Source organism: Vipera ursinii (assembly GCF_947247035.1).
Source record: "Vipera ursinii genome assembly, chromosome: 13".
NCBI lineage: Eukaryota > Metazoa > Chordata > Lepidosauria > Squamata > Viperidae > Vipera > Vipera ursinii.
This window is the reverse complement of record NC_139526.1, coordinates 17820832-17846542: the sequence shown is the minus strand read 5'-3', so window position 1 is coordinate 17846542 and position 25711 is coordinate 17820832. Positions and strand designations below refer to the sequence as shown.

Here is a 25711-nt window from a genome sequence, read left to right as displayed (position 1 = left end):
AGCTTTAATTTCTAATTGATTTGCCAATATATAATCCTTTTAGTTTGCTTTCTTTTCTATTTTCTTGGCTGAGGAATTCTGGGAGTTGAAGTCCAACAAGTCATAAAAGGGCCAAGTTTGAAGAGCGTTCTAATAGCTGCAGGACTCGCCAATCCCGAAAGAAAAAAATGGCAGAAACGCCGGCGTTTTTTTTTTTTTTTTTTGAGGAGGATGTTTTGTAAATCAGATGGAAGCGTCGACTCTCAACTACATCTTCATTCTGGTCATTTTCAGTGGGACCTTTGGGCTGGCTAGCAATTAACCTCCCCTTGGGGAAGATCTGCTTCATCCACTCATCGAATTCCATCTGAATCCTTGCTGGCTTTCCTAGGGCGGTGCGTGTGCTAATGGGGACCGAGTGAAAACCAGCATCCTGGTCAGGTCCAATCTAAGATCCATCAAGCCCAACATTTTACTTCCAGTGAGGAGCTTTCAGAAGTCTTAACCAGGAGACACTGATGAATTAGCGCTCCCTTGAACTGGAATCCAGAGATAGGCTGACGAGGCTGAAGATTATTTATTTATTTTATTTTATTTAACTGTCCCTCTTACGACGGACCTGTCCTCCGTGAAGCCAAGAAGCTCCCAAGAATGCAATTTGTGCCAGTCGTGGCCGTCATACCTTCCGACAGTTCATTGTTAAGCATGGCATACATCCTGCCAAGGAGCCTTTGAGCCATTATCTTCCACTTCCTGCTGATCAAACACCTTACACCTGGCAGGTTGTATACCCAACCTGTGCTATTTCAGGTATATCTTACAACTGCTCCGGGCAAAGTTGGATTCCAACATGGAACCATCTGCAAAGCTTGCCTAGACCACGTTTCCTCCATTTTTAACTCAAGAGACAGCTGGCGAGGCATATGTGTCTACTCAAGCTTATGAAGTACACACCACATGGGGCTGTCGAGGAGCTACTGATGCCACAGAAATCCATGTCTTAAGGCTGTCTAGGAACCGGAAGGGGATAGGATGTTAACTGCGCGCACGCGCGCGCGCGCGCACGCACACACACACACCCTTCCAGTTTGTCACCCAAGCAAAAGCTCTCCAGAGTTTTGATCAGAAAACAAAGCTTTGAACTGGAAATCTATTTCAACGGAGTACAGCTCAGGAGCGCAGTTGTAGATCTTTCTGTGATCACGGTGGATTACGAAGGAATAAATAAATAACGATGAACCCTAAAACTGGATGTTTCTCAACCTTTGCATTGCATTTTGCTAAAGGGGGACTTTTGCTTTGTGTCTTCTTCCCCAAACCACATCAATGACAAGACTAGATGACCCCCAAGGTACCTTCCAACTTCTTCTTCTTCTTCTTCTTCTTCTTCTTCTTCTTCTTCTTCTTCTTCTTCTTCTTCTTCTTCTTCTTCTTCTTCTTGATCATCGCACAGTCAACAAGATGTTCAGACTGGATTTGGCATTTTTGTCTAGCTATTGAGTCCTTACCAAGGACCTGGGATAGGCAGATGTGGATGTTTGACAAGACTAGATGTCCTCCAAGGTCTCCTCCTCCTCCTCCTCCTCCTCCTCCTCCTCCTCCTCTTCTTCTTCTTCTTCTTCTTCTTCTTCTTCTTCTTCTTCTTCTTCTTCTTCTTATTATTATTATTATTATTATTATTATTATTATTATTATTATTATTATTATTATTATTATTATTATTATTATTATTATTATTATTATCATCCCCAGAAGTCACCTAGTCCTTGAATCTGGACCTCCAGCGAGGAATGGCCAATTCCTCTGAGAAGGAGCCCAACGGTTAAAAAAATATCTCATTTAGCCACAGAAATGTGTTTCTGTAGCCCAAACAGGATTTCCAAAGAAAATGAAATCTATGTATGGTCTCCTAGTCAACGGTGACGTTACGAGGTCCTCCATACTCAATTCCAAGCGACCGCTGGAATACGGGAAAAGCCTTGCAGCAACGAGGACTCGTTGGGCAATTGATTTGCAACCCAAGAACGCGGAATAAAATAACAAGTCTATTCACTCAAGATTGTCCAGCTTTGATCAGATAGCAAGCCTGGGTCTCGGTGGATTTAATGCACATCACAATCAGCCGGCGTGATCTCGCTGCCTCGCTCCTTTGCTTCCCAGAATAAAACCTGCTTTCTCTCCAAACTCTGCCAAGAAAAGAAGGCTTTTAAAGAGAGCGCAGCAAGGTCACGAGACACCTGAAAATCTTCTAATCACTATTTTTGCTCAAAGAAAGACCAATAAAACATCTCTCTCTCTCTCTCTCTCTCTCTCTCTCTCTCTCTCTCCCCCTCTCCATCCCCCCTCCTCTTTCTACAGACCTCCTTACAAGCCAACAATGTCATCTTCAGAAAAACTGTTGTTATATAAAACCGTCCCTTAGCCGCGTGGTGTTTTTATGTGTTTGTGTTTCTTTCTTTTAAAGCCTTAGTTTCTCTTGCCTGGTTTTTTTTTTCCTCTATTCCTGGTGGGGCTGCCTTCTTTTTGCTGGAATGTTCCACCTGCACGATGTGTTAATGCTCTTTGATAGCTAAATACGAGCGAGGCTGCGGTTAAAAAAAAAAGAAACAACCCACTGGGGCGTAAAATCTTTATTAGAGTGTGCGAAGGTCTTGGTAAAGGATTTCTGTTTGGCTGGCTGTGAGGCACTGATAGGCCTTCTCATCCAAGATGGAAAAGATGCTGCGGGAACATAGCCTATTACACGGGGTGGCAGGACTAAGCTCTTCACGCACTTGAGAAAGGAATGGAGCATGGACGCGTGGGATGAAAGCAGGCACACAGACACACACAGACACACCCTGAGCAGCTCTCTGAGGATTTTCTGGCATCTTTGCAAAGGCCACGGATGAAATCAAGAGAAGAGCAACAGAGATTATTAGGAGACTGGAGGCTAAAACATAGGGAGAACAGTTGCAGGAATTGGGTATGTCTAGTTTGAGGACGCGGTGGCTCAGTGGGTTAGGACGCTGAGCTTGTCGATCAGAAGGTCGTCAGTTTGGCGGGTCGAATCCCGAGTGCCGCGTAGCAGAGTGAGCGCCTGTTACTCGTCCCAGCTTCTGCCAACCTAGCAGTTCGAAAGCACGTAAAAATGGAAGTAGAAATATAGGGACCACTACGGTGGGAAGGTAAAAGCGTTCCGTGCGCCTTTGGCGTCTAGTCATGCCGGCCACATGACCACGGAGACGTCCTCGGACAAGCGCCGGCTCTTCGGCTTTGAAACGGAGATGAGCACCGGCCGCTAGAGTCGGAAACGACTAGCACGCATGTGCGGGGGAACCTTTACCTTTAGTTTGAGGACAAGAAGGACAAGGGGTGACAGGATAGCAGTGTTCCAATATTTGTGGGGCTGCCACAAGGAAGGGGTGGGTGGGTGTTAACCTATTCTCCAAAGCACCTGTGGGGGGAGGACAAGAAGCAACGGATGGAAACTAATGAAGGAGAGAAGCAATCTAGAACTGGAGAGAAGTTTCCTAACGGTGAGAACAATTAAACGAGTTGCCTCCAGAAGTTGTGGGTGCTCCGTCACTGGAGGTTTTCGAGAAGAGGTTGTGACCATTTGTCTGAAATGGTGTAGGGTCTCCTGCTTGAGCTGGGGTTGGACTAGAAGACCTCCAAGATCCCTGCCATTATTCTGTTACTCAAGAGAACCAAGAAAAGCAGCATTTAAGAGCATGGATAGAAAAGCAAGGAACACAGATGCAGTTGAGTTGCAGGCAAAATAGATTGCATGCTCAAGACATGCGCTGTCATGCATTGTTTTTCAATCTCAGCCACTTGAAGAGGACTTCAACATCTCCTGGCATGGAGGCCAACCTCCCTTCCTTTGGTTCAGCTTCAGAGCCAGAGTGGCATCTTCAACTTTCTAGTTCAGTGTTTGTCAACCTTGGCAACTTTAAGAGGGCTGGACTTCAAATCCCAGAATTCCCCAGCCAGCATGAAATCAAGGCCTCTTTCCCCTCTGCCCAGGACTTGTGCATTTCAAGCAAGGGTTGTGTTGTGAACTGACTGCAGAGCAGGGTTTCTCCACCCTTTCAACCTTAAGATGCATGGACTTCAAATCTCAGAATGCTGGCTGGGGAATTCTGGGAGTTGAAGTCCACAAGTCTTAAAAGTTGTCAAGGTTGGAATACCAGAATGTTAGACCATGCTGGGTCTTAATTGTATGTGTACATATTAAAAACTCCATAAAATTAGAGGATAACTTTGGGGAAAAAAATCTAACAATTATTCTCTTTGAACTTCAAGGAACTAAGAGAAAAGGCGAGGTCACTCCTAGTGAGGTTCCCACCAGACAAATTATATATATATAAACCTGCAACTCCTTGCTATCTACTAAAAACCTGAAATTTCCAAAGGGAACCAATCCACAGCACAACCGAAGTCTTTGTTGGTTCTTAGTTCTTACTCCACTGGGATTATCTTTCTATTGGGTTTTCTTTTAGATTAAACTATTCTTTAGCAGATCAGACTAATTTAAAAAGGGGAAAAACACTTAAGATTCCACCAGGAGGTAAAGAAATTGTTTAGCAAAATAGAACAAGGAAACGAACAATGTAAAACAGGCACTGGGAGACCAAGCTATCAAACAGACAATGAACGGAAGGGAATGAACGGGCCGGAATGATGGAGCAGAATGGGAAATGGAAGGAAGGGTGCTGAGAAGATCCATGCTTCTCCTGGTTGTGCAGCCGGCAAAGAAACAAAAACAAACACACACACCCCCCAAAAAAACAGCTCAACACAATCCTGGGCTGCATTAACAGAGGGATCGAATCAAGATCACGTGATGCATTTGTTGTTGTTGTTGTTAGTTGCGAAGTCGTGTCCGACCCATCGCGACCCTATGGACAATGTTCCTCCAGGCCTTCCTGTCCTCTACCATCTTCTGGAGTCCATTTAAGCTCACGCCTACTGCTTCAGTAACTTCATCCAGCCACCTCATTCTCTGTCATCCCCTTCTTCTCTTGCCCTCAATCTTTCTCAGCATTAGGCTCTTCTCCAGGGAGTCCTTCCTTCTCATTAGGTGGCCAAAGTATTTGAGTTTTAGCTTCAGGATCTGGCCTTCTAAAGGGCAGTCAGGGTTGATCTCCTCTAGGACTGACCGGTTTGATCGCCTTGCAGTCCAAGGGACTCGCAGGAGTCTTCTCCAGCACCATAGCTCAAAGGCCTCAATTCTTTGGCACTCGGCCTTTCTTATGGTCCAGCTTTCACTGCCATACATTGATGCGTTAGTACCACTTTATAAGGCCTTGGTAAGACCACACTTGGAATACTGCCTCCCATTTTGGTCACCACAATATAAAAGAGATGCTGAGACTTTAGAAGGCACACAGAGAAGAGCAACAAAGGTGATTAGGGGGCTGGAGGCTAAAACATATAAAGAACGGTTGCTGGAATTGGGTAGGTCTAGTTTAATGAAAAGAAGGACGAGGGGTGACACGATAGCGGTCTTCCAATATTTGAGGGGCTGCCCCAAAGAAGGGTGGGGTCCACCTATTCTCCAAAGCACCTGAAGTGGGAGGACAAGAAGCAACGGATGGAAACTCATCAAGGAGAAGAGCAAACTGGAGCAAAGGAGAAATTTCCTGACAGTGCGGACAATTAATAAGCGGAATAAGTTGCTTCTAGGGGTTGCGGGAGCTTCATCGCTGGAGGTTTTTAAGAGAAGAGATTGACACCATTTTTCTGAAACGGTATAGGGTTTCCTGCTTGAGCGGGGGGTTGGACTGGAAGACCCCCAAGGTCCCTTCCAACTCTGTTATTCACGATAACCAAGTCCTGTTTGCCGCAGAGGATTAAGGCAGGCAACCCACAAACACACACACATTTGCAGGGTTGACCTTTCCTAGAAAAACCTGATACTGCTCATTTGACAGAAAGACATTAAGCTGCTTCGTGAATGGCATTTGCTTCCGGAGCTGAGGCGAGCCCCAATCTTGGGGAAACCATGCAGGAAAATTGAAAACAAAATACAAAATAAATAAATAAAATAACAGGCAATTAACAAGAATGAGAACTTAATCGAGGCCCGCAATCCCTAATCAATCCCGCCACGGCTGGCCGCTTCAACCAATGAGCTCCGCGGTTATTTCTGATTGTGTGTGCAAGGGTGTGGGACGGCAGCCCCGGGAACGTGCTCAATCAAAAATGCGACGGGAGGCTGCGGTGCAGGGAGGGAGGGAGGGAGAAGCAAAAATAAAATAAATAAATAAAAAGAGGCAGGACTGAAGTCTCTTCAGGAAAGTGGCACAGGCTTGCTCGCTCCCCCGACTAGAGCCAAATCACAAAGTTTGCAAAAAAAAAAAAAAAAGCCAACTGGCAAACAGACAGATAGCCACAGACCGGAGAAAGGCTGCAAGAGGAGAGAGCGGAAGTGTACTGGAGGTAGGTGAGGGATTCGGCTTGATCCAATCTGGGTTTTCCTCTTGCGTAATGTGAGAAATGGCCCAGGGCAACTTCCACCTGGCTTCCAGCTGGCGAACTTAAAAAGGGAGCTATTTTTCCTCCAGTCAAATAATCCCATTAGGTCCCTTCAGGCTGTTCTTAGCTTGGCACTCAAGAAGCCCTGGCGTTTCCTGAGCTGGCAGTTGAAATCTAGGTGATGAGTAGGATTCTAAACGTGACTTTGATTGCTTCTGAACGCTCAAGACCTTGGGCAGTTGTTAACAACCCAAGGACATCAAGAGTAACATCTAGAATAACAGTTGGAAGAGACCTTGGAGGTCGTCTAGTCCAACCCCCTGCTCAGGCAGGAAACCCTATACCAGGGGTAGGCAACCTTGGCTCTTTTATGACTTCTGGGAGTTGAAGTCCATGAGTCATAAGGGAGCCAAAGTTGCCTTCCCCTGCCTATACCATTTCAGACAAATGGTTGTCCAGTCTCTTCTTAAAAACATCCAGTGTTGGAGCACCCAAAAGTGAGATAATCTAGATATTTGCAAAAACAAATAAAGCTCAGGTTTCAATTTCTGAGGGAACGGAAGGCTGTCTTCTTCTAGAGCAGGCACGTCAAACTCGCGACATCATGTGACGTCGCGCAACGTATCGGAGCTTTTTCCCCATTGCCGGCAATGGGGTGGGCGCGGTTTTGTCATGATGCGTCCGGCCCGCGGGCCGGCAGTTTGACACCCATGTTCTAGAGGTAGGATGTGGGGGACGTGAACGTCAAGAGGAACATTTCAAGCAGTGCTTCCTCATACGTCACAACGCCTAGACTTCTAAATCAGATCCAGCATCACACGTAGCATCCTAAGCCTTCATTGACCTTCCTCCAACAGAATCAAAAACCCAATTAAGCACTCGGAAGAATGCTGGGAGCATTACCAGCGTCTCTGCCTGGGGATCGGATCCATCTCCTTTATCAAAGACTGATTCCCAGTTACAAAAGCCAAAGAGAATTAAAGTGCAATCTATTTTCCAAATCATTTGAAATTTGCATTAGGGAAGAACTTTATTGATTTTGTAATTAAGGTGGGGATGAAATTCACTCTTGATGATGGATTAGAACAAGGGGGGGGGGAGAAATGCCCCGTCCTTAACTCTTTTAATTCCCTACCTTTTTATCATCCTAATTTAATTTAACTTCCTTCAAAGAATGAAAAGTAGAGATGCAGACTAGGAATTCTGGCAGCTGAGATTTTAACAAATCTGGAGAACACTGGCAGGTGAAATCTATCTATCTATCATCTATCTATCTATCTATCTATCTATCTATCTATCTATCTATCTATCTATCTATCTATCTCTATCTATCCATCCATCCATCCATCCATCCATCCATCCATCCATCCATCCTTCTATCTCTGTATCTCTGTATCTCTGTATCTCTCTCTCTCTCTCTCTCTCTATCTATCTATGTTACCAATTTCATTTTGACTTGTGACGGTTTACGGTAATTAAAATATGCTTATTTTCCTGATACAAAGCTACTCTTTTAATCCACAAACCCAGCCTCTGGCTCTCCTGGGCTTGACAGCTACTAAATCTTGTTTTCTGCATGCATCTAAACTTTAACAGCACAGCCACAGCAGTATGTTTTTCATTTCAGCCTCCATGGATGTGTTTTTTATAGATGTACCTAGATATACTTGTCAATAGGAGATAAAACTTCATGCACAATAGATTCAGATTACTGTACTTCATGAAAGAGCCAGAATACATGAATTAATATCACAAACACTATTTCATTTTATATTTCTAAATTCACAAACACATTAGACCTCAGTGGTTTGAACTGCTGCTCTGTTTTGATATGTACTCCCACAAATTGGATTCTTTCTACTTAGGGAACATATTAACAAATACAGATTAATAACCAGAGAACCATTAGGATACAGATTAGTCATTCAGACTATGTAGGGTGATCAACTTGCCATCATAAAACCTACAGCAGTTTAATAACCTGCTCCTTATAGTGACAAGGTACACCAAATAATTCTTTAATAGGTAATGTTTTATTAGATTGTTAGTCATTGCTCTAATGGAAAAGTACTGAAGGACTTCAGCGTCTCAGCAGGAGAAAAGAATTGCATTTGGCAAGGAGGGCAACATAATAGATAGATAGATAGATAGATAGATAGATAGATAGATAGATAGATAGATAGATAGATAGATAGATAGACAGATAATTGATAGATAGGTAGGCAGGCAGGCGTTTCTCAATCTTGTCAACTTTAAGATGGGTGGACTACAACTCCCAGAATTCCCCAGACAGCTGTGCCTATCCCAGATTCAAGTTTTTATCTTGGCTTCCTTCTCTCTGCATCCATGAACACTAACTAGCAGTAAGAAGATATGGCGAAAATTCCTTAATTGCGCAACACATGGCTAGACGCAACCATACTTTCAACCGGGAGATGGTAAGCATCCTAGACCAAGCCAAGTTCAAACCAAATACAAAAACACTACAGAACTCCTGGAAGCCTGGCACTCAGACAAACTGGCCAATCAACAGGCAAATAGAGACAAACAACCTCTACACACCACTCAAGAGAGGCAGTTAAAAAGCTGCAAGACCTCGACACCTCCTGACCAGCAATCGACACCTATATTAACACCAAGCAATAAACAATAACCCAATCAAGGAACTTTCAAGTGAGTAAAGCACAGCCTACTCAAGGACCCATCAAGAATTCTCCCACCAACACTGACAGGGCAAGCCACTTGTATATAAACAGGAAGAAAACCCTTTAGCACTGATGAGGTTCCCTAGTTGGGTCACGAAATGTCTGCAAGAAAACCACCCAGCTCAGAGAGCACCCAGGACCCCACATTTTTTGTCTCTCCCTCAAGGCCATTCCCTCATTCTCTACAACATGGTGCCCTCCAGAGTTTTTGGCAGCTCCCTTCCCTCCAGACCTAGCCGCCATGGCTTGTGGGAGTTGTAGTTACCCACCCCGCCTATAATCTGCCCTCTTGAGACGCTGCCCCGGGTTTAGTCGCGCTACGTGTCTGTGCAACCTCAGAAGCATAAGTGAAATTCCAAGCAGAGAAGGAAATGAGAAATGAAGGGCCAAACAATAAGCAAGCTTATTTTGTATGCCTCATCAGGAAATGTCAAATGAACTCTAGAAAGAAGAAAGAAAAATGAGTTGCTACCAACCATGGCTGTGCCTTCACAAGTGATCCCTTCAGGCCTGCACAATAAATTTGCAAGTTAACGCACATTATTAATGTGTGTCAATGTCTCACAGATGTTTTCTTGCTCTGTTAATTCTGTCCTCTTTAAATAATGCTGTTTCACACGGAAGCTCCGAGCCCCGGTTAAGAAGCCAGGCACCGTGATCCAGATTTTTTTAAAAAAAATAAATTCCAATTTTCTGTCTTCCCACCTTTCAAGTGGGCTCTTAAAGAAATGTGAATCAAACACCGGGGTAGACTCCAGCTGTTAATTTAATGGGCTCCTACCCCCCCCCAAAAAGATGCCTGTTGAGTTTATTATACTAGGAATGACTCAAGGTGGACACTGATAAAAGATTTCATTGTGTAAAAGCACTGTTAGACTTGTTGTGAGAAAGGTTCCTGCCTTCCACACACAACCCTTCCTATTCTAAAAATACCTCCATTTCCTGACTGTTTCGAAAGACTTGTTTGTCAGTGAATCACCACTGGATCAAAAATCAGGTAACCGCATTGGCTTGTGAAGAAGACAACAAGTTCGTTGGGTGAATCCTTACTTTACAACAAGTCCCCCTCTCTGTGTGCAAAGGTGCCAATGACAACTTCATGGAGACATCTAAACAAGCGTTCAAGGATGGTTGCAACACCCGCATGTCTTAAAGCTCTCCAGCATGCTGCAAATTCTGGGAATTGAAGTCCACACACCACCAGGTCTAATGTGGGGTCCATGGGGCTCAGTGCAAGAAGGGATTTGCAGAGCAGAGGAGGAAGAGGAGGACTGGGGAGTCCTCGGAGCTCTCTGAGCTTTGACAGTTTCCTTGCAGACGTTTCATGACCCAACTAAGTAACCTTATCAGGACCAGAAGGGAGTGGAATTTGTGAGTGGAAGAGAAGAAGGAGGAGGAGGATTATGGGGTCCTTGGAGCTTGTGGTTTTCTTGCGGAGTTTTCATGACCCAACTAGGTAAACATAATCAGTGCTAGATGTTTGCCCCCACCCCCATCTAGCTCTGATGATGTTACTTAGTTTGACTCATGAAATGTCTGCAAGGTAACAACCAAACACGCTTCATTTCAATCTTCAGCTACAAATATTCTCCTTAACAGCCTCTAGTGTGTTATTTATTGGTCAAACCATCCTGCTCAGCTCCATTTACCTTCCCCCCAAAAAAGAAGACTTATTTTGAGTTTTGATGGGACACAAACATTCTTCCAAATCCCAGAGCCTAACGCCACATTTTTCTTCAATAGCGGTATTTAGGAGACTGAGGTTATCCAACTTGGCTTACTGGGAAATGAAACTCTTCGAATCTCAGCTAATAAGCAGAGCCACTGCATTGATCAATGAGCTGCTTCCATGTTACAGTCACTTACATAAATAAGAGAAATATCTATAACCAACTAAGACCTTTAATGAACCAGCAACAGTAATAGACTATATCTGCCAAAACCAAGGATAATTCTAATATATTACTTTGTGCAAAATTGTCTGCCTCTCACACCCTGCTGAAAATGTATTACATGAGCGCTTTTGTTTTTTTAAAGAAACCAAGGCAGAGAGGCATAGCAAAGAGTCAGATTCACACGGCTCATGTGTGCCAGAAGAAGCTCAAAATAGCCCCGCACGTCTTTCAACATGGATAACACCTGACCTCTGTCTACAAGAACCCTGTGGATTGTTCCTCTGGGCTTCTCCAAGGTTGAATTAACTGAGATCCCATATCCTGGTTCAAAAGATCAACACCCTTCATTGTGTTTCAAGAACACTGTCGGTTTCCAGCACTAAAAACTGGAGATGTAGCATCCATGTATGTTCTGCCTCCCCATCTATCAATGTCACTTTGTTGGATGCAGCAGTTTGTGACTTCCCAGTGACAACATGAGTAAGGTTCTGAAAATCTGGCTGTTTCCCTGGGTATTTGGGCCAGATTACGCACACTCTGGCTTGGATGTGGGGTTTGCAATTGTGACGAGCTGTCCAACTTAAAATGTCACGGGTTATTCTTTGTTGCTTTTCTGGGTATAAATGTGGTTGGATTCGGCCCTCTGGAATTTGTGGATTGCATCTGAACTAACAGAAAGTTCTGCTTTCTGTGATTCTGATCCAGCTTAAAGATTGCACAATCTTGATTACTTCCCTTTGGTTAGAAGATCCCACTGACTTTCTGATAAAAACCAGATAGTTGGGGGAGATGGTGTCTGCTTTCTGTGATTTAATCTTTGATTAAATCTTGTCATGGATTATTGGAATGATAAACGGGACAGGCAAGTGGTTTTTAATCAGCGTAGGACATGTTTTGGAAAGCAAAACCAGGAAGGTCCAGTGTCTGTGGGTGTTTTGGTTTGGGAATCAGGCTGCGCTACTCCAGCGCTTCTAAATCTTGTCAACTTGAAGATTTGTGAACTTCACGCTGGTGGAGAATTCTGGGAGTTGAAATCCATACATCTTCAAGTTGACACACTGGAGAAAGACTGTTCCATTCAACCAAAAAGAAAAAGGGAGAAAGGTCAAGTAGCCCAAAGAGTTTACTCGAAGAACATCTCATCATTAAGCCCCCTAAGGAGACACATGCCTAAGGTGTTTGTCGGTATCAGTTGAGTAAGTCCACCAAGAACACACTGTTGACGTTTACACTTGTCCATCTTCTCAGATACGTTATGCCTATATGGGTAGGGGAACAGGAAATAAAATAAATAACTTGCCTTGAAGATCAAGCAGTCTTCTTTGCGCTCAGCATAGACAGAGGTGAGACGGTATTGGTTCTCAATCGTAATATCAATCAGGTAACCGGTCAGTTTATAACACACTTTGCGAAATTCTTGAATCTTTGTTCCAAAGATCTCCCTTAAGCGCTGGTTTTTCAACTCCGCACTTTCCAGCTGCTTCTTTAATTCTGGAACAAAGCAGAAAGAGATTACAGTTTGTTTGTTTTCACAGTTTCCACAGAGTCTGTACGTCAGGGGTCTTCAAACCTGGCCCTTTTATGATTCTATTCTATTCTATTCTGTTCTGTTCTGTTCTATTCCATTCCATTCCATTCCATTCCATTCTATTCCCATCTATTCTATTCTATTCTATTCTATTCTATTCTATTCTATTCTATTCTATTCTATTCTATTCTATTCTATTCTATTCCATTCCCATTATTCTATTCTATTCTATTCTATTCTATTCTATTCTCATTTATTCTATTCTATTCTATTCTATTCTATTCTATTCTATTCTATTCTATTCTATTCTATTCTATTCTATTCTATTCTATTCCATTCCATTCTATTCCCATTTATTCTATTCTATTCTATTCTATTCTATTCTATTCTATTCTATTCTATTCTATTCTATTCTATTCTATTCTATTCCATTCCATTCCATTCCATTCCATTCCATTCCATTCCATTCTATTCTATTTTATTTTCTATTCCGTGTTCTATTTTGCATTTTGCAAGAGAGGGTTCGATTCGATTCTATTTTCTATTCTGTGTTCTATTTTGCATAGAGGGGGGGGGAATCTCTCCAAGCTATACAAAACAGCAAACTCTGTATCCGCGTGCCATTCCTCTCTCTCTGGCAGATTTTTGGCCAAGAAAAGGCAGCAGAGTTGGCTGCCACTCAGACAGTATTTTATCGTTAGGAAAGTTTGCTGCCAGTCGAGTGAATCCTTCAGGGGGATCCACAACAATTACCATGAATCCTTCACCCAAGGTGCTTTCTGAGTAATTAAGCCACAATTTATCCCCCCATTAATTACCGAGAAGAGCTTTAGTTAAACACAAGTCAGAGATGCCACCTAAGTCAGCTTGTTTTATCAACACAGCAGCCCAGAAGGCTTTGGTTCCCATAATAAACGGAGACACTTGCTCTCCAGAGGCTGTGACGTCTCTATCCCGTCCCCTCCGTGGCCAGATGACTGTCCGGCCACCGGGCTGTGGGAGAGGAGGACGGAGGTGGCTCCAGCTGAATATCTGCAGTCATTCAAGGGGTGCCCTCCACTTTCCAACTGAGTTTTTGTATATCATGCTTATGAAAGATGCAGCTGCTGCTTAGCACAATGACTACAATTCCATCTATGTGACATGGCACTCGGCAATTTCAAGAGACTGGATGAAAAACAGAAGCTCCTCCTAACAGAGAAAAGATCTACAATCCCTTGTCTGCACTTTTTGGTGCTAGGCGGTATTTAATCACTGACAAAAGCTGCCTGGGTATTAGCACATTCCAGACACCCAACCGAGCATTTGTTTTCGGAAGACAATGCAAGTTCTCTGGTCCAAATTTTCAAAGCTGGAAGCATCAGGCCTTGGCTTGACTCAGCTGGTGGGAGAAGAAGGGGGGGGAGGGATTCAGTAGCACGTCCTTAAGAATTAAGCTGCCCTCCCATTTTTCCCCCCAGCATTGTTTAGACATTTCGATGGACTTTTAATCACCAGCTTCTTCCTAGTCTTGGAGATAAATTAGCACGAGCCATTAATGACATCTGCTTCCCATCACCCTTCCTTCTTTTCCTGACATCGATAACCAGGCTGAACAGGGGAAATGCTGGTTTGAAGGGACCAGCCGCCTTTCACAGAACCCTCGTCTGAAGATCAATGTGAATTCTGATGGTGGAAGACCTTGAAAAGTTGACGTTCCTCAAGCACGGAGTCTAGGGTTGAGGTGAACCTCTCTCTGCAAAGTAGTTCTTCTTATGATTGAAGTTGGGTTTATTTATTTTTATTTTAATCATTGCATTACATTGGGTTTGAGTTTAACCCTGGCCCATAATTGCAACTGATGTAACAACAGCAGCAGCAACAATGAGAGAGATCTTGCTTAGGGATCTGGCAGTTGAGAATGCAAAATCCCAACACTGGTCAGTACTGGGATCATTCTCTGTTATTTCTTGCTACAAATTTTGTTCAAAGACAGGGAAACTGAACATCCACGACTTCTGGAGGGAAGCCGTTCCACTGGTTGATTGTTCTCACTGTTAGGAAGTTTCTTCTTAGTTCTAGGTTGCTTTTCTCTTTGATATTTCTTGTCCTGCCTTCAGGAGCTTTGAAGAAGAGGTTGATCCCTTCTTCTCTGTGACAACCCCTCAAATATTGAAAGATTGTCACCTTTCTTTTGTTAGACTAGACATACCCAGTTCCCGCAATCGTTTATTGTATGGTCTAGCCCAGGGGTAGGCAACCTCGGCTCTTTTATGACTCATGGACTTCAACTCCCATAATTCCTGAGTCAGCTATGCTGAGGGGAAAGGGAGAGGTTTCCAAGCTGAGCCATGCTGACTCAGGAATTCTGGGAGTTGAAGTGGACTGGTATTCCAGCCAAGACGCCAGATTTTTTCTTCCCCCTGTTGGGTAGTTGATGTGCTTCTAAAAGTCCCTCTTCCTTGTCTTCAAAGTTCTGTTCTCCTCCAAAACTAGATTTCACAAAAAAGCGTGGGATCCTAGTGCCAGGATCTCATGTTGGATCTGATCTGGTGTTTTTAGGCAAGCTAAGCTGGAATGGAAAGGCCTTGAGGCAAAACGGACTTAGCGCGAAGGGAAAGAGATGTTCTTGTTTTCTGGGACATCAAAGTCTCCATCCCGTTTTAACTTCCCCTTCCCAAATACCCATCCTTCAAAAACTGTTCGCTCCTAGCATCCACCCCCGCACACTTACATGAACCAGAGTGAATAATTCACGCTATTTTGGAAAAAAAAAACAAAAAACAAACACGGGGCAAAGCTTTTTCTGTCTTCTAATGAAAATGTCACTGCGTTCCAAACAGAATTTTAACTAGCAAAAACCCTACAGTGAATCAAGTTTCCATCTCAATCCGTAATCAGGCTGCTGATCTCCAGAAAATCGGAAACTAGGCCAAATAATGATCTAGTCAGGAGGTTACCACAGGACAACCTGTCTCCAGATATTCTAGTCCGGATGCCAAGCTTCTTAAACTGCCCTGAAGTTTCATACCTCAAAACAACAACAAGAAAAAAGCTTCAGAGGAATTGGATCAGAATCCTAGCCCATGGTCATCTTCTATTTTAAACACCAACCCTGACTTTAACATACAGTCGTATGCAAAGTTAGACACCTCTGGTCAAATTGCAGATTTCAATGAATCTCCAAGTAAATAGAAGCTGACATCCCTGCTATAGTTAAACATGACATCCTTCTGCAAATCTGAATGCGTACTGTTTATATGCAGCTGTTTGCAGATTCCAAATAATAAACCACTGAAATATGTCAGGTGCAGAAATTCGAGCACTTTTCTAGGATCAGTGCTTTGTAAGGCTCTGTCTGGCAGAAGAATCCGTTTCCACTTATTTCAGAGTCTTTTGAGTCATTCTTTGGAATATTTTTTCCCCCTCTTCTTTCCTTGCAGGAGTCTTCTTGTTCAAAAAAACCCAAACCTTAAAAGAACACTGGATCTTTCAGCAAGAGAAAAATCTAAAAGTTATCTCCGTGTATAACTTGAAGGACTGACAAGATAGGAAAAGAAAAGTTTTGGAAACAGACTTCAAAGTCCCACCCCCCAACTATTATTAAAAATCTGAGAGTAGATTTCAAACCTACAGCACAGGCCAGCATACCTTCAAATTTTTTTCTCAGCTAAAAGATTTCTGCAAGGCAGATGGGGGGAAAAAATGAGAAAACAAAGCAAAAGGAATACTCTTAGCAGGCTATAGGAACTATTTAAAAGCCTCCGCCAAAGGGCTGTTGTATTTAATATTTCTTTTAATTTTTATATATTGTATTTTATTGTATTGCCCTCTACACCGCCCTGAGTCCTTCGGGAGAAGGGCTGTATAAAAATTAAATAATAATAATAATAATAATAATAATAATAATAATAATAATAATAATAATAATAATAATAATAATAATAATAATAGAGGTGTGGAAAGCTCTGATTGCGAGAGTCCAAATTTCATTGTTGTTGTTTTTCTTATTTTGGGTCTGGAAACAACTACACATAAGTAACTACAGTGGTTCCTTGGTACTCATTGTTAACTGTTTCCAGGAGGTATGATGAGGATCAAAAACGATGAGTACCAAACAAACGATGAGTACCGGGACAACATTTTCATGTCAAAATGCGTTGAGTACTAAATTCGATGAGTTTTAAAGCAGTTGAGTACAAAGGTACCACTGTATACATTCAAGTGTGTAAAAATAATTTCTTCTGTGCAGAAGTTATGTCCCCTTCTATTCACGTAACATTACTATAACAGAGCTAAGGTCCAGTTAGTCCAATGTAATATTGGATTCCAAAACTTTTGGCAAAATGAGCCAACTCTGTGTGCCTCAAGGTTGATTCTTAGCGACCACCTAAAATAGATCTTCTCCAACCTGGCCCTTTAGTCTTCCAATGTTACATCCATTGCCACCGTAACTGAGTCTATGCTCCTTGAGGTTACCTGTCCTCTTCTTCTTTCCTTCCACCTGTATGAGTGTCAAAACTTTCTCTAGAGAGCTAGTCCTTCACACCCATGAAAAGAGTTACCAAGCTGCTACTGTCATATTCCTATAGCTACATTATCATTACAAGCTACTACAATGAAAGCTTTTAGGGTATGGCCCATTTCTCCACCTATCTCTACCTGGTTTGGTCTTTCTACCCCATTCCAGCATACTGCGCTTGTAACATTACACCTGTCTATTCTATTCTTCTTTGGAAACTGGCATTATGTTCTGCTCACTTAAGTCGTTGGCAGCTCCTCCAAGACTCAACAGATTTTTGCAATCCTGTGTGAAGGACATAAAACCAAATGGGATGATATTAAATAAGGCAAGGACATCTAGGAGAGGCACAGAAAGAGCTTTCAGATCTCCACACGTTTATGATCTCCACTCTGTAGAGAGATAAAATCTGCTTGTTTCATTTGCCAGGGCTCTTTCAGAAGACTGGCAGAATGAGCTGAAAAGAGAGTTTATGTCGTAGGATATTTTAAGAGCTCCCTGAGAAACAGCCTGGGAAAAAAAAAGGCTCCATTAGGTGACACTGCAACTGTGAGATTAACTTTACCAAAAGCAAAGCAGAGAACAATCTGAAATTATCTCAACTGTTGGCATCTTTAAAGCCCCAAGGCAGTTTCCATGATATGTTTCCATCATAGATATTTTCTCAGGCATTTAATATCCACTGCGATTCCCCCCACCCAAAAAAAGCCTCCTTCAATAATAGGCGTCTTTAGTCTTAGAACAAATATTCCACTCTCTTTTACCTAAAATCCTTTTTCTTCTCAATTCATTGAAAAGCTAAAAGAGAATCAAAATATCTCCGTTTTGTAAATAGTGATGTGCACCGGTACCCTTAACAATGAGAGATGCTATTATTGCTCAATGCTTTAATTTCTGTGACAGTGAGATGCAGCCTATCTCTATGGCTGGCACCCGAGTAAAAATAACTTGAATATCAAAATTATCTTTCCTTGCTTCTTCCTCCCCCAACCCCCCAAGACATTTACTTCAGGGTGTCTGCCATCTTGCATGACAAGGATTTCTTGAAAGGCACCAAAGCCTAAAACACTCCTTGAAAACTTTCAGTTGGTGTTATCAAAATACTCCCTTTGCAAAAAGGGTTTTCTTTCATTAAAAGGTAAAGGTAAAGGTTCCCCCGCACATGCGTGCTAGTCGTTTCCGACTCTCGGGGCCGGTGCTCATCTCCGTTTCAAAGCCGAAGAGCCAGCGCTTGTCCCAGGACGTCTCCGTGGTCATGTGGCCGGCCTGACTAGACGCCAAAGGCACACGGAACGCTGTTACCTTCCCACCGGAGTGGTCCCTATTTTTCTACTTGCATTTTTACGTGCTTTCGAACTGCTAGGTTGGCAGAAGCTGGGATGAGTAACAGGCGCTCACTCTGCTACGTGGCACTCGGGATTCGACCCGCCAAACTGCCAACCTTCTGATCGACAAGCTCAGCGTCCTAACCCACTGAGCCACCGCGTCCCTTTACCTTTCTTTCATTGGGTGTTCACAAAACTTTTGAAGTCAAAATAGGTATCTGCCCACATCTGGAACTCTATTTTTTCTTGGTCAAGTTCAGCCGTTCCAGACAGACCAAAAAAGGACACACATTCAGATTCTACTTTCTTGGAAGGTACATTAATAGAAACTTGCAGGTCTAAAAGACAAATGTCCCACTGTCTCTTTTTCAGGCTGATAAGTTAGGAGTTCTTTTCTGAGTCTCTTTCTCTTCCCATTATATAGCTCTGGGCTCTTTTATCAAATCGTTTCCCTAGACAGCATCTCTTCCTTCATGTTAAATTTTAAATCTTACCGACAAAGAATTAAAGGAAGACTTCTTTGTCAGTAAAATTTAAAATTTAACACAGAAATAGTTGGTTGCAGAAGCGATAGCCTCCAAAGACTCCTGGATTGGGGCTGAAAGGCGAAAGCGGCAGCGGCATGCTCCGTCCCATAACTGGGTAGACCAGGTTGCCCTGATCGATAGACCGGTCTCACCGGAAAACACTCTTCTTCCATCTTTCCCACGTACCATTACAAGAGACGTAAATTAAAGGCGCCAAGAGTTGGTGGAATCTATTAATTGAAACCATGGATGCTGCGTTTCTTCGACGCAAGCTTCCATTTCCCATCTCTCACCGTAAGCAGGATGGACCCAACCCACCACCATCGTTTCTCTCCTCTCCCCTGTCACCACCAGCTTTCTTGAAAGGTCAGCCTGACCTTCTATATTTGCATGATGGCTGAGACCAACAGAGCGGCTTCCATGGTGAACAGCGAGGTGTCACCACTGCAGTTGTGCAGAGGAAAACAAACACTGCTGTCCTGCGTCAGCACAACAGAGGAGCTCTGTGGAAGGCAATGTTCCTTGATCTTGGGGTCAACTCTCCTGAGTAACCCTCAGAGAGGCCAGCTGGCATTCTCTGATCCTGGTTTTAACTCCTTTGCTTCCTCGTCATCGTTTCCAAGTTAAGTACACATGTAATTGTCAACCATTCACGTCTGCCTCAAAAGTCCATTTCTTCCTTTGGCCCTTCAGTTGGAACTGAAGAGTTTGCTTTCCATACTCAACGGCTCCTTTGGGTGTACTTTTGGAGAGCCCTCTGACCTCCTCACTGAAGTCCCAGATCTGGGGGTATCTGCTCCCTCTTTATTGGAACATTTGTCATGTTCCACTTCTCTTCCTGCAGCCCGCTTTATGAAAACCATTTTTTAAAGGCAATACTGCTTAGGCAGAACAAAGCCGACAGCGAGGAGGCAGAACTACGAAGCCAAGCAATAAGAATTCGGGGGGGGACTTTAGAAGGGACCAACGTGAAGGACACGTCACCCTGCCTTATCTTTTGTGAAGGACAAGGAGGTGGGAAAGAGTTATCTTCTTGTAGCTCAGTTTTCATCCATCTCTCTCTCTCTCACACTTCAGTCCTTTCAAAGAGTTGTGTTGGTGCAGTGGTTAGAATGCAGTACTGCAGGCTAATTCTGCCGACTGCCATCAGTTTGATTCTTACCAGCTCAAGGTTGACTCAGCCTTCCGAGGACCCGGATCGTGGAGTGCAACACGCAAAAATCTTGCCATCTTGTTTTGCAGCCTAAGCAGCTGGAGGGGTTCCCCTCTGAGTTTCTTTCTCCACCCGTTAAGCAGCTCTGGGCCATGCCCTCTCTTATCTGACCCTTGCAGTAGGCAGCATCTCTTCCCTGTCTCCCACGGCCATTCTCACATTCCACGACAGCCTGGGAACGATCCTGTCACCCCTCTACCCAACCGAGACGCTGCTGCTGGGCAACCTCACTTCGGCGTCTGGAAAAATGTGGGTTGCAGAGCACCAAAGCACCACCGCTGCCAGCCACCCCCTCTCACGAGTAAGCTCGTTTGCAGCCGCTAAATTATTCATCGCATGCACGCTTTAAAAAAAAACAACCACCTCCCCACCCCCCCCAAAAAAAACTATTTCACTTTTAAATTTTTAAATATTTAATAATTGGGCATTAATTATTAATGGGATTTTATTAGAAAACGTTGGCAAAGTTGAGCAGGAAAAGATCTAATTGTGAAGTTTATCATTGGAAATGGACTTGCTGGTCTCGGGTGCTTCGGAGTTTATTAAGAGGAGGAGAAAAGCAGGTAAATCTCTTCGTGCCCAGAGATATTCCGAAGAAGGTCCTGGCCCTAATAAGAATTGTGCCCTTCAAGGATGAGAACCAAGCCTTGTCTCGTCTTCATAGGGCAATGACAGTTATCAAGTTGGGATAAAGATGTTGCTGGCAGCCAACGGACAGTTTTCAACTTGTGTCTTGGACAATGTTTCAACCTGATGTCCATACATCTTCAAGTGGCCAAGATTCACAGCTTCTGGAGGCAGGTTGTTCCACTGGTTAATTGTTCTCACTGTTGGGAAATTCCTCCTTAGTTCCAGGTTGCTTCTCTCCTTGGTTAGTTTCCACCCGTTGCATCTTGTCCCGCCTTCCGGCGCTTTGGAGAACAGCTTGACTCCCTCTTCTTTGGGGCAGCCCCTGAGAGATTGGAACGCTGCTATCATGTCACCCCTTGTCCTTCTCTTCATTAAACTAGACCTACCCAATTGAGAAACAATGTCTGGGAATTCTGGGAGTTAAAATCCACACTTCTCCAACTTCACAAGGTTAAGAAACACAGAATTTGTAGGCAGGGATCCATATCGAATTAGTTTTGTATCTTAAATTTCTGCACAGAAGCTTACATTGTAATAAATTTATGAGGATTTTCTCTCTCTCTTTTTGATAACGGTTAAACGAATGAAAAACAAAACCCACTCTGCTTATAGATGTTTGGAATCCAAATTATCCCACTGACCAGGAGGATCCTAAGCATCTGAAGCTACGGATTATGTTAATAAAGGTTAACTGGACTACACCGTGATTTTCAAAGAGACGGGTTTGCAAGCATATTGTGACCTAAGTCCATGTGTGAGCCTCACCCTAATCTCACTGTTGTTATTTAAGGAATTTAAATAAGTGGAATAAGTTATTTTGGAGCTTAAAGCGCCAACAGATTAAGCCAAAGTAGGTGGATTTTGAGCTGATGTATTACACAATTGAGCTTAAATGGACTCCAGAAGATGGTGGAAGACAGGAAGGCCTGGAGGAACGTTGTCCATAGGGTCGCGATGAGTCGGACACGACTTCGCAGCTAACAACAAACAACAACAACATTACACAAAACAAGCCGTAAGGTCCACAAATTGTGAGCAGAATATGGTTGGTTTATAATCACATCTCCTCCCAAACGCTCACACTCTACATTGGTTTGTTTGTTAGCAAAAGCCTTGGGCATTGTAAGTGAAATGCATTTAATAGTGTGCATTTAATGCAATGGTACATTTTATTGCCACCGGTGTGTTTTCAGAGGCTTCTGGGGCATTCCTGTTATCGTCACAGATATATTGTGTGTGTGGGGAAAACCAAAAACCAAAATGGAAGAGAGGAAATTCAGGGAACTGTTTTATGCAGACACATTTTATCCCTGGTATACACCCTGGTTCCTTGGCTATCAGTAGGAAAAGCAATTGCTAGGAGACAGAGCTAGAAATTCAGGTAAACTCTCAAAGACGTGGCTTCAGAAATGTAAGCAAAATAGCCATTCATCTCCGACAATTTCTTTTTAAAAGAAACATTCCGCTCATATTAAAAAAAAAGAAAGAAGAAGAAGCCAACAATGGGAGAATGGTAAATTGAGATTTTTCAGCGGTGACTCACTGTTGATATACAGTGAAAATGCCTCTTAAATTAACTCTGAAACACGTGCGAGGTACCAAGACAAGCTGTTTAGAAATTGCATTCGGTAACTGAAGACCTTGGGAGGTGTGGGGAAAAGTCTTCATTTAGAAAACTGAAGAGCACCAGACCATTCAAAAACAAGCTAGTTGACTGTAATGGGGTTCCTGTTAAATGTGGAATGTAGCACTCACTAAACCAGGGGTCTTCAAACTTGGTCCTTTTATGACTTGTGGACTTCAACTCCCAGAATTCCTCAGCCAGGCACGCTGCCTGAGGAATTCTGGGAGTTGAAGTCCACAAGTCATAAAAGGGCCAAGTTTGAAGACCCCTGCACTAAACAAATGAGGTCTATCTGTATGGGGTTTGTCAGCTCACAATAATTAACCCCAGCATTTCTCAAGGTGTGAGTTAAAAGAGAAAACTGGGTGAAGAAAATGACTTCTAAAGAAACTTGACTACCTCTTTCTAAAATGTCCCATTTTCCTCAAAGCTGTCTGGAGGCCACAGACTTAACGTTGGAAACTCTGTCCATGTATTTGCTAAGAAAACGTGGAGAGAAAAGTAGGTCATTTCCACCAGCATTGCCCCCAAAGTCTTCTTCCCACCATGAGAGTTTGGTCCAAGGCTGATGAGCTAGAAGTTCTAAAGATCAGTCGAGCAAAGTAGAGGTGGAAAGGATATTGAAGGTCTTCTAGTCTAACCACCTACTCAAGCAGGAGATCCTATATCATTCCAGACAAGTGGCTATCCAGCCTCCTCTTAAAAACCTCCAGCGATGAAGCACCCACAACTTCTGGAGGCCAGCTGTTCCACTGGTTAATTGTCCTCACTGTTGGGAACTTTCTCCTTAGTTCCAGGTTGCTTCTCTCCTTGATTAATTTCCACCCATTGTTTCTTGTCTTGCCTTCTGCTGCTTTGGAAAATAAGTTGACCCCCTCTTTGATGAACTTGTGCCCAATAACTACATCAGATCCATCCAGTTTCACAGCTCCAAACATAGAAAGATCCCCCTCTTCTACTTGGTGGAGAACCTGTGAAGACAAACGCTTGGACAAGGCAAGAAGCTCCACTGGTGCGGAAGAAATGGCGTGCTTTGCACAAAAGATGACACACCAGACCCAAAATTATATGCAAATGAGAAGATTCACTCCTTAAATCTAACAGTGGAGGCAAGGCTGGTTTTCAAGAGACGCATTAGATAATTTCTGTGCCGACTTTCAAGCAAGAGACATTTCTATGCTATTAACTTCTCTTTTCAGCGAACTGTTTGTCACCTTTCATAAACACGATCTGAAAAAGTACAATTATCTACCAAGGAGATTACCATTTGGTGACACCCCAGGATCCAGGCTGGGGAGGAAAGAGAGGTAGTACTGATGAGGCTTCCTTGCCACCCCCCACAACTCATGTGTGTGTGGGGGGGAAATAGACAAATTAAGCCAGCAGCCAACCACCACCTACAGATAACTATAGAAAAATGAAATCCTTGAATCAACATTCTTGTGGGCAGATCGTGGGATGAGAAGATGAATTGCGTTTCAGGCTGGGAATTTCAAGAAGTATCCTTTAATAGCTACCATGTGGAGTCTGGTTTAATTTACGACTCTGGTAGCAAGCTTTGGCTTTTTTAATTGATAGATCAATCAAGTAAGGCACGGGATGATCTAGCGGTTGGACACACGGAGCCGTGACACACTTAGAAGCAACCTTGTTTTACTGGGGAAGCTGTTTTCAGTTGAGTTTGTACTTAGAAACGGAGGAAACTAAGCTAAACCTCAAATAAAGTTATATTTCTGTCTAGTATATGCTTTCTTTCTTGTCTGGCAAATTGTGGTCCATCTCTTACCATGGATATTATTCAGCCAATAACTGTATTTTGGATAACAGGAATGTTAATTTAAGCTGAATGAATTGCCACAAAGGATTAATCCTATCTCTCTCTCTCTCTCTCTCTCTCTCTCTCTCTCTCTCTCTCTCTCTCTCTCTCTCTCTCTCTCTCTCTCTCTCTCTCTCTCTCTCTAGAATTTATTACCCAAGGCTGATCTTGCCCTAAAAGTAGATGTTGGGGTACTAATGCTCAAGGAAGGTTGGAAGATCCCAAACCTCCTCCCCAAAGGCTTTTGATGCAGAGTAAGGAAAGAAAATTGTAGGAAATGAGTAGGCTGAGCTGGAAGGCGGAGTTAAATGTGTCTGATGTATCATCCATCCCAAAGCTGGGTTCAAAGTTCCAAGAACTCTGTATAAATTAAATTAAGACCTTTTTTGCACTGTTGGTATTAGAACCCAGATCTCCAAAGCAATTCATTCAGCAGCTTTGTGGAGATGTTGGCAATGTGGATGAAGGGGAGGAACAAAGAACTTTCTTCAACTCTTCCATCTGAATTTCTCCTGCTGTGTCACGGAAGAATTAAACTTCCTATCCGAGGAGGATGGAGCGTGGCTCATCTGATGCATGGCGAACATCAAAGAAAGAAAAGCGAAGCATACTCTACTGTAAAACTTTTAATGAGAAAACAAAAGACCTAAGCTGACTACATTCTCTCGTCAGGCAGAATACAAAGCAAAAGTAAAGAGAAACTAAAGTGAGAAACTTTTTCTAGACATGCGCACAAAACGGTCTGAAACCATAACATAGCTGGACATGTGAGATTCACTATGGTTGCATGATAAGATAATAACACAGGTGCAGAGAGCAGGGGAACATGTACGGACAGAAATGAGCGAAGCTGGCAAAACTAAAAAACACGCAGTGACATGCTGCTCGTGAGGTCAGATGTTACAAGGGAAAGTACCCAGGGAACCCTTTTACCGGTCTACTATAGAGAGCGTCCTCTCGTATGGTATTGTGGTTTGGTATGCTGGTCTGACAGCCGCGGATAGGAAAGTATTACGGAGGGTGGTGAGCACAGCACAAGACATTGTGGGCTGTCCCCTGACACCACTGGATGACCTCGCCAGGGCTCGTTGCCTTGGAAGAGTGAGGAAGATTCTCAGGGATGACTCACACCCTGGACGGTATCTCTTTACTCTCCTACCATCCGGTAGGAGATACAGGAATATAGCCAGCCGTACCAACAGGCTAACAAATAGCTTTTATCCGTGGGCTGTTAGGCTTTTAAATGGGACATAATCTTATGCAGAATTGACTTGGGAGGCCGGTGTGTGGTGTAGTTGGTTCACATGGTGTGGTGGGATGGAGGGTTTGTTGTCACTGTGTGTTGGGGGGAGAGAGCAGGGGGGGGAGGCTCAGCTAATCTCAATGTACACATGTTGTACTTTGACAATAAAGGTTTATTATTATTTATTATTATTAATTTCCCCTTGCAAACAAAAACAAGCGCCCGAATTCTGCTTTTGCCTCCTCCTTTTTATCTCCTGTTCC

The 25711-nt window shown here is 43.3% G+C and overlaps 1 protein-coding gene across 1 annotated transcript in view; it reads right to left on the bottom strand.

Annotated features, from left to right (window-relative positions):
- MAD1L1 (mitotic arrest deficient 1 like 1) overlaps positions 1-25711 on the bottom strand; it is a 249167-nt gene that overhangs the window by 57775 nt on the left and 165681 nt on the right. The window contains exon 16 of the mRNA XM_083372455.1: positions 12342-12532. Within this exon, the coding sequence (XP_083228581.1) occupies positions 12342-12532 (191 nt within the window). The remainder of the gene's footprint in view (positions 1-12341; positions 12533-25711) is intronic.